This window comes from Nanorana parkeri, unplaced genomic scaffold (assembly GCF_000935625.1).
Source record: "Nanorana parkeri isolate BGI_ZX_2015 unplaced genomic scaffold, ASM93562v1 scaffold3297, whole genome shotgun sequence".
Taxonomy (NCBI): domain Eukaryota; kingdom Metazoa; phylum Chordata; class Amphibia; order Anura; family Dicroglossidae; genus Nanorana; species Nanorana parkeri.
The window spans coordinates 33,784-42,510 of NW_017309565.1; the positions used below are offsets into that span (position 1 = coordinate 33,784).

An 8,727-nucleotide genomic window follows, 5' to 3' on the forward strand; every position below is an offset into this window, starting at 1 on the left:
TCGCTGGATTGCTGCCCCCCCCCCGCCTGTCCCCCCCTCAACCATGTGCAGACCCTTTGTAGTTCCTAGAGTCCTATATTCTACATCAGGGTAACCAAACTCCGCCCCCCCAGCTGGGGTGAAACTGCAACTCCCATGAGGCATTGCAAGACTCTTAACAGCCACAGGGTGTGACTCCCAGAGGCAGATGGCATGATGGGGTTTGTAGTATCACCCTTACCTGTCCTCATTCCACCCTAAACTGAGATGCCGTTGGCTGCACGTTGATGCGCGACGTTGTTTCATGTCACTTCCTGTCCCACGTTTACGTTTTCCCTTCCACCCTCCAGGAGGAGTCGTGCAGCCACGAGTGTAACCAGCGCCTGGTCGTCCTGTTCGGGGTGGGCCGGCAGAGGGACGACGCTCGTCACGTGATCAAGAAGATCACCAGAGACATCCTGAAGGTGCTGAACCGTAAGAGTACGGCCGAGACGGGTAAGCGGGGGCGATGGGGGGGGGTGAGGGTGGTGGTGACGTGCGTGGAAGGCGGGTTGATGAATGAACGACTCTCTGCACAGGATCCAACGAAGGGCAACGCAAACGCAGGGCCAAGCCGGAGGCATTTCCCACCGCCGAGGAAATCTTCAGCCGTTTCCAGCAGCTCTCCCATTTCGATCAGCACCAAGTTACAGCTCAGGTAAGAGGAGGACGGGGGGACACGCAGCCGTACCACTGTGCCCCATCCTATGCACCCATCCGCGCTGCTTCTCTCTCCCCCCCCAGTCTGAGCTCTGCTGTACACAGGCTGATAGCAGGCGACATTCCGGTATTTGTGAAGCCCCTTTAATGATATGTTATTGCGCACAGAGCGGCGTCATTGTGTCTTCTATGTGTGCCCGGGGTTCCCCTTTAACAGAAATCACATTGTGATTGGACAGTTCTGTTCCTTCCAGGTTTCCAGGAACGTCTTGGAGCAGATCACCAGCTTCGCCCTCGGCCTGTCCTACCACCTCCCCCTGGTGCAGCACGTGCAGTTCATCTTCGACCTCATGGAGTATTCCCTCAATATCAGCGGCCTCATTGACTTTGCCATCCAGGTGAGAACTCCCATCATTGTCCCCCTGCGGGTGCTCGGTGATCATTGTCCCCCTGCGGGGGCTCGGTGATCATTGTTCCCCTGCGGGTGCTCGGCCATCATTGTTCCCCTGCGGGTGCTCGGCCATCATTGTTCCCCTGCGGGTGCTCGGCCATCATTGTTCCCCTGCGGGTGCTCGGCCATCATTGTTCCCCTGCGGGTGCTCGGCCATCATTGTTCCCCTGCGGGTGCTCGGCCATCATTGTTCCCCTGCGGGTGCTCGGCCATCATTGTTCCCCTGCGGGTGCTCGGCCATCATTGTTCCCCTGCGGGTGCTCGGCCATCATTGTTCCCCTGCGGGTGCTCGGCCATCATTGTTCCCCTGCGGGTGCTCGGCCATCATTGTTCCCCTGCGGGTGCTCGGCCATCATTGTTCCCCTGCGGGTGCTCGGCCATCATTGTTCCCCTGCGGGTGCTCGGCCATCATTGTTCCCCTGCGGGTGCTCGGCCATCATTGTTCCCCTGCGGGTGCTCGGCCATCATTGTTCCCCTGCGGGTGCTCGGCCATCATTGTTCCCCTGCGGGTGCTCGGCCATCATTGTTCCCCTGCGGGTGCTCGGCCATCATTGTTCCCCTGCGGGTGCTCGGCCATCATTGTTCCCCTGCGGGTGCTCGGCCATCATTGTTCCCCTGCGGGTGCTCGGCCATCATTGTTCCCCTGCGGGTGCTCGGCCATCATTGTTCCCCTGCGGGTGCTCGGCCATCATTGTTCCCCTGCGGGTGCTCGGCCATCATTGTTCCCCTGCGGGTGCTCGGCCATCATTGTTCCCCTGCGGGTGCTCGGCCATCATTGTTCCCCTGCGGGTGCTCGGCCATCATTGTTCCCCTGCGGGTGCTCGGCCATCATTGTTCCCCTGCGGGTGCTCGGCCATCATTGTTCCCCTGCGGGTGCTCGGCCATCATTGTTCCCCTGCGGGTGCTCGGCCATCATTGTTCCCCTGCGGGTGCTCGGCCATCATTGTTCCCCTGCGGGTGCTCGGCCATCATTGTTCCCCTGCGGGTGCTCGGCCATCATTGTTCCCCTGCGGGTGCTCGGCCATCATTGTTCCCCTGCGGGTGCTCGGCCATCATTGTTCCCCTGCGGGTGCTCGGCCATCATTGTTCCCCTGCGGGTGCTCGGCCATCATTGTTCCCCTGCGGGTGCTCGGCCATCATTGTTCCCCTGCGGGTGCTCGGCCATCATTGTTCCCCTGCGGGTGCTCGGCCATCATTGTTCCCCTGCGGGTGCTCGGCCATCATTGTTCCCCTGCGGGTGCTCGGCCATCATTGTTCCCCTGCGGGTGCTCGGCCATCATTGTTCCCCTGCGGGTGCTCGGCCATCATTGTTCCCCTGCGGGTGCTCGGCCATCATTGTTCCCCTGCGGGTGCTCGGCCATCATTGTTCCCCTGCGGGTGCTCGGCCATCATTGTTCCCCTGCGGGTGCTCGGCCATCATTGTTCCCCTGCGGGTGCTCGGCCATCATTGTTCCCCTGCGGGTGCTCGGCCATCATTGTTCCCCTGCGGGTGCTCGGCCATCATTGTTCCCCTGCGGGTGCTCGGCCATCATTGTTCCCCTGCGGGTGCTCGGCCATCATTGTTCCCCTGCGGGTGCTCGGCCATCATTGTTCCCCTGCGGGTGCTCGGCCATCATTGTTCCCCTGCGGGTGCTCGGCCATCATTGTTCCCCTGCGGGTGCTCGGCCATCATTGTTCCCCTGCGGGTGCTCGGCCATCATTGTTCCCCTGCGGGTGCTCGGCCATCATTGTTCCCCTGCGGGTGCTCGGCCATCATTGTTCCCCTGCGGGTGCTCGGCCATCATTGTTCCCCTGCGGGTGCTCGGCCATCATTGTTCCCCTGCGGGTGCTCGGCCATCATTGTTCCCCTGCGGGTGCTCGGCCATCATTGTTCCCCTGCGGGTGCTCGGCCATCATTGTTCCCCTGCGGGTGCTCGGCCATCATTGTTCCCCTGCGGGTGCTCGGCCATCATTGTTCCCCTGCGGGTGCTCGGCCATCATTGTTCCCCTGCGGGTGCTCGGCCATCATTGTTCCCCTGCGGGTGCTCGGCCATCATTGTTCCCCTGCGGGTGCTCGGCCATCATTGTTCCCCTGCGGGTGCTCGGCCATCATTGTTCCCCTGCGGGTGCTCGGCCATCATTGTTCCCCTGCGGGTGCTCGGCCATCATTGTTCCCCTGCGGGTGCTCGGCCATCATTGTTCCCCTGCGGGTGCTCGGCCATCATTGTTCCCCTGCGGGTGCTCGGCCATCATTGTTCCCCTGCGGGTGCTCGGCCATCATTGTTCCCCTGCGGGTGCTCGGCCATCATTGTTCCCCTGCGGGTGCTCGGCCATCATTGTTCCCCTGCGGGTGCTCGGCCATCATTGTTCCCCTGCGGGTGCTCGGCCATCATTGTTCCCCTGCGGGTGCTCGGCCATCATTGTTCCCCTGCGGGTGCTCGGCCATCATTGTTCCCCTGCGGGTGCTCGGCCATCATTGTTCCCCTGCGGGTGCTCGGCCATCATTGTTCCCCTGCGGGTGCTCGGCCATCATTGTTCCCCTGCGGGTGCTCGGCCATCATTGTTCCCCTGCGGGTGCTCGGCCATCATTGTTCCCCTGCGGGTGCTCGGCCATCATTGTTCCCCTGCGGGTGCTCGGCCATCATTGTTCCCCTGCGGGTGCTCGGCCATCATTGTTCCCCTGCGGGTGCTCGGCCATCATTGTTCCCCTGCGGGTGCTCGGCCATCATTGTTCCCCTGCGGGTGCTCGGCCATCATTGTTCCCCTGCGGGTGCTCGGCCATCATTGTTCCCCTGCGGGTGCTCGGCCATCATTGTTCCCCTGCGGGTGCTCGGCCATCATTGTTCCCCTGCGGGTGCTCGGCCATCATTGTTCCCCTGCGGGTGCTCGGCCATCATTGTTCCCCTGCGGGTGCTCGGCCATCATTGTTCCCCTGCGGGTGCTCGGCCATCATTGTTCCCCTGCGGGTGCTCGGCCATCATTGTTCCCCTGCGGGTGCTCGGCCATCATTGTTCCCCTGCGGGTGCTCGGCCATCATTGTTCCCCTGCGGGTGCTCGGCCATCATTGTTCCCCTGCGGGTGCTCGGCCATCATTGTTCCCCTGCGGGTGCTCGGCCATCATTGTTCCCCTGCGGGTGCTCGGCCATCATTGTTCCCCTGCGGGTGCTCGGCCATCATTGTTCCCCTGCGGGTGCTCGGCCATCATTGTTCCCCTGCGGGTGCTCGGCCATCATTGTTCCCCTGCGGGTGCTCGGCCATCATTGTTCCCCTGCGGGTGCTCGGCCATCATTGTTCCCCTGCGGGTGCTCGGCCATCATTGTTCCCCTGCGGGTGCTCGGCCATCATTGTTCCCCTGCGGGTGCTCGGCCATCATTGTTCCCCTGCGGGTGCTCGGCCATCATTGTTCCCCTGCGGGTGCTCGGCCATCATTGTTCCCCTGCGGGTGCTCGGCCATCATTGTTCCCCTGCGGGTGCTCGGCCATCATTGTTCCCCTGCGGGTGCTCGGCCATCATTGTTCCCCTGCGGGTGCTCGGCCATCATTGTTCCCCTGCGGGTGCTCGGCCATCATTGTTCCCCTGCGGGTGCTCGGCCATCATTGTTCCCCTGCGGGTGCTCGGCCATCATTGTTCCCCTGCGGGTGCTCGGCCATCATTGTTCCCCTGCGGGTGCTCGGCCATCATTGTTCCCCTGCGGGTGCTCGGCCATCATTGTTCCCCTGCGGGTGCTCGGCCATCATTGTTCCCCTGCGGGTGCTCGGCAATCATTGTTCCCCTGCGGGCGCTCGGTGATCATTGTCCCCTGCGGGTGCTCGGTGATCATTGTTCCCCTGCGGGTGCTCGGCCATCATTGTTCCCCTGCGGGTGCTCGGCAATCATTGTTCCCCTGCGGGCGCTCGGTGATCATTGTCCCCTGCGGGTGCTCGCCCATCATTGTCCCCTGCGGGTGCTCGGTGATCGTTGTCCCCTGCGGGTGCTCGGCCATCATTGTCCCCTGCGGGGGCTCGCCCATCATTGTCCCCTGCGGGTGCTCGGTGATCGTTGTCCTCCTGCGGGTGCTCGGTGATCGTTGTTCCCTACGGGTGATGTTGTCCCCTGCGGGTGCTCGGATGATCATTGTCCCCTGCGGGTGCTCGCCCATCATTGTCCCCTGCGGGTGCTCGGTGATCGTTGTCCCCTGCGGGTGCTCGCCCATCATTGTCCCCTGCGGGTGCTCGCCCATCATTGTCCCCTGCGGGTGCTCGGTGATCGTTGTCCTCCTGCGGGTGCTCGCCCATCATTGTCCCCTGCGGGTGCTCGGTGATCGTTGTCCCCTGCGGGTGCTCGGTGATCGTTGTCCTCCTGCGGGTGCTCGCCCATCATTGTCCCCTGCGGGTGCTCGGTGATCATTGTCCCCCTGGGGGTGCTCGGCGATCTTTGTCCCCTGCGGGTGCTCGGTGATCGTTGTCCTCCTGCGGGTGCTCGGTGATCGTTGTTCCCTACGGGTGATGTTGTCCCCTGCGGGTGCTCGGCCATCTTTGTCCTCTTGCGGGTGCTCGGTGATCGTTGTTCCGTACGGGTGCTGTTGTCCCCTGCGGGTGCTCGGTGATCGTTGTTCCCTGCGGGTGCTCGGTGATCATTGTCCCCCTGCGGGTGCTCGGTGATCGTTGTTCCCTGCGGGTGCTCGGCGATCATTGTCCCCCTGCGGGTGCTCGGTGATCATTGTCCTCCTGCAGGTGCTCGTTGTCCCCTGCGGGTGCTCGGTGATCATTGACGTGCGGGTGCTCGGTCATCATTGTCCCCCTGCGGGTGCTCGGTCATCATTGTCCCCCTACGGTTGCTTGGCCATCGTTGTACCCCTGCGGGTGCTCGGCCATCGTTGTCCCCTGCGGGTGCTCGGTGATCATTGACGTGCGGGTGCTCGGTCATCATTGTCCCCCTACGGTTGCTTGGCCATCGTTGTACCCCTGCGGGTGCTCGGCCATCGTTGTCCCCTGCGGGTGCTCGGTGATCATTGACGTGCGGGTGCTCGGTCATCATTGTCCCCCTACGGTTGCTTGGCCATCGTTGTACCCCTGCGGGTGCTCGGCCATCGTTGTCCCCTGCGGGTGCTCGGTGATCATTGACGTGCGGGTGCTCGGTCATCATTGTCCCCCTACGGTTGCTTGGCCATCGTTGTACCCCTGCGGGTGCTCGGCCATCGTTGTCCCCTGCGGGTGCTCGGTGATCATTGACGTGCGGGTGCTCGGTCATCATTGTCCCCCTACGGTTGCTTGGCCATCGTTGTACCCCTGCGGGTGCTCGGCCATCGTTGTCCCCTGCGGGTGCTCGGTGATCATTGACGTGCGGGTGCTCGGTCATCATTGTCCCCCTACGGTTGCTTGGCCATCGTTGTACCCCTGCGGGTGCTCGGCCATCGTTGTCCCCTGCGGGTGCTCGGTGATCATTGACGTGCGGGTGCTCGGTCATCATTGTCCCCCTACGGTTGCTTGGCCATCGTTGTACCCCTGCGGGTGCTCGGCCATCGTTGTCCCCTGCGGGTGCTCGGTGATCATTGACGTGCGGGTGCTCGGTCATCATTGTCCCCCTACGGTTGCTTGGCCATCGTTGTACCCCTGCGGGTGCTCGGCCATCGTTGTCCCCTGCGGGTGCTCGGTGATCATTGACGTGCGGGTGCTCGGTCATCATTGTCCCCCTACGGTTGCTTGGCCATCGTTGTACCCCTGCGGGTGCTCGGCCATCGTTGTCCCCTGCGGGTGCTCGGTGATCATTGACGTGCGGGTGCTCGGTCATCATTGTCCCCCTACGGTTGCTTGGCCATCGTTGTACCCCTGCGGGTGCTCGGCCATCGTTGTCCCCTGCGGGTGCTCGGTGATCATTGACGTGCGGGTGCTCGGTCATCATTGTCCCCCTACGGTTGCTTGGCCATCGTTGTACCCCTGCGGGTGCTCGGCCATCGTTGTCCCCTGCGGGTGCTCGGTGATCATTGACGTGCGGGTGCTCGGTCATCATTGTCCCCCTACGGTTGCTTGGCCATCGTTGTACCCCTGCGGGTGCTCGGCCATCGTTGTCCCCTGCGGGTGCTCGGTGATCATTGACGTGCGGGTGCTCGGTCATCATTGTCCCCCTACGGTTGCTTGGCCATCGTTGTACCCCTGCGGGTGCTCGGCCATCGTTGTCCCCTGCGGGTGCTCGGTGATCATTGACGTGCGGGTGCTCGGTCATCATTGTCCCCCTACGGTTGCTTGGCCATCGTTGTACCCCTGCGGGTGCTCGGCCATCGTTGTCCCCTGCGGGTGCTCGGTGATCATTGACGTGCGGGTGCTCGGTCATCATTGTCCCCCTACGGTTGCTTGGCCATCGTTGTACCCCTGCGGGTGCTCGGCCATCGTTGTCCCCTGCGGGTGCTCGGTGATCATTGACGTGCGGGTGCTCGGTCATCATTGTCCCCCTACGGTTGCTTGGCCATCGTTGTACCCCTGCGGGTGCTCGGCCATCGTTGTCCCCTGCGGGTGCTCGGTGATCATTGACGTGCGGGTGCTCGGTCATCATTGTCCCCCTACGGTTGCTTGGCCATCGTTGTACCCCTGCGGGTGCTCGGCCATCGTTGTCCCCTGCGGGTGCTCGGTGATCATTGACGTGCGGGTGCTCGGTCATCATTGTCCCCCTACGGTTGCTTGGCCATCGTTGTACCCCTGCGGGTGCTCGGCCATCGTTGTCCCCTGCGGGTGCTCGGTGATCATTGACGTGCGGGTGCTCGGTCATCATTGTCCCCCTGCGGGTGCTCGGTCATCATTGTCCCCCTGCGGGTGCTCGGTGATCATTGTCCTCCTGCAGGTGCTCGTTGTCCCCTGCGGGTGCTCGGTCATCATTGTCCCCCTACGGTTGCTTGGCCATCGTTGTACCCCTGCGGGTGCTCGGCCATCGTTGTACCCTGCGGGTGCTCGGTCATCATTGTCCCCCTGCAGGTGCTCGTTGTCCCCTACGGGTGCTCGGCCATCGTTGTACCCCTGCGGGTGCTCGGCCATCGTTGTACCCCTGCGGGTGCTCGGCCATCGTTGTACCCCTGCGGGTGCTCGGCCATCGTTGTACCCCTGCGGGTGCTCGGCCATCGTTGTACCCTGCGGGTGCTCGGCCATCGTTGTACCCTGCGGGTGCTCGGCCATCGTTGACGTGCTCGGTCATCTTGCACATGCGTGTCCTCGGTTATGTCACTCTTCATGTCTTGTGTTCTTGACCCTCCAGCTGCTGAATGAACTGAGTGTTGTGGAAGCGGAGCTCCTCCTGAAGTCCTCCAACCTGGTGGGCAGTTACACCATGGGCCTGTGCCTGTGCATCGTGGCCGTCCTGAGACATTATAACACGTGCCTGATCCTCAACCAGGAGCAGACGGCGCAGGTCTTCGAGGGGTGAGTGCAGATCCGTCACATGGTGGCCCTCGGGGGAGGGGATGTCCTGAACTGGTCCAGTACCGGCAGGATGTCTGAACTCTATAGGTGACCCTCATGTAGAACTAGGGGTAACTAGAGCCCTGTACCCCACCAATTACACCACACTGATCCCCCCCCCAACCACCTCTGGGTAGACGAGGGGAGCTCCGTCCTACACTGAGAGAGTTTAACTTACACCCGCAGGCGGAGCTG

General features: G+C 62.7%; 1 protein-coding gene across 1 annotated transcript in view; it reads left to right on the forward strand.

Moving 5' to 3' along the window:
* LOC108803012 (mediator of RNA polymerase II transcription subunit 12-like) overlaps window positions 1-8,727 on the forward strand; it is a gene marked incomplete at its 3' end in the record, with an annotated part of 40,036 nt that overhangs the window by 14,686 nt on the left and 16,623 nt on the right. The window contains exons 16-19 of the mRNA XM_018574864.1: window positions 330-474; window positions 558-676; window positions 933-1,076; window positions 8,330-8,493. Coding sequence (XP_018430366.1) covers window positions 330-474; window positions 558-676; window positions 933-1,076; window positions 8,330-8,493 — 572 coding nt within the window. The remainder of the gene's footprint in view (window positions 1-329; window positions 475-557; window positions 677-932; window positions 1,077-8,329; window positions 8,494-8,727) is intronic.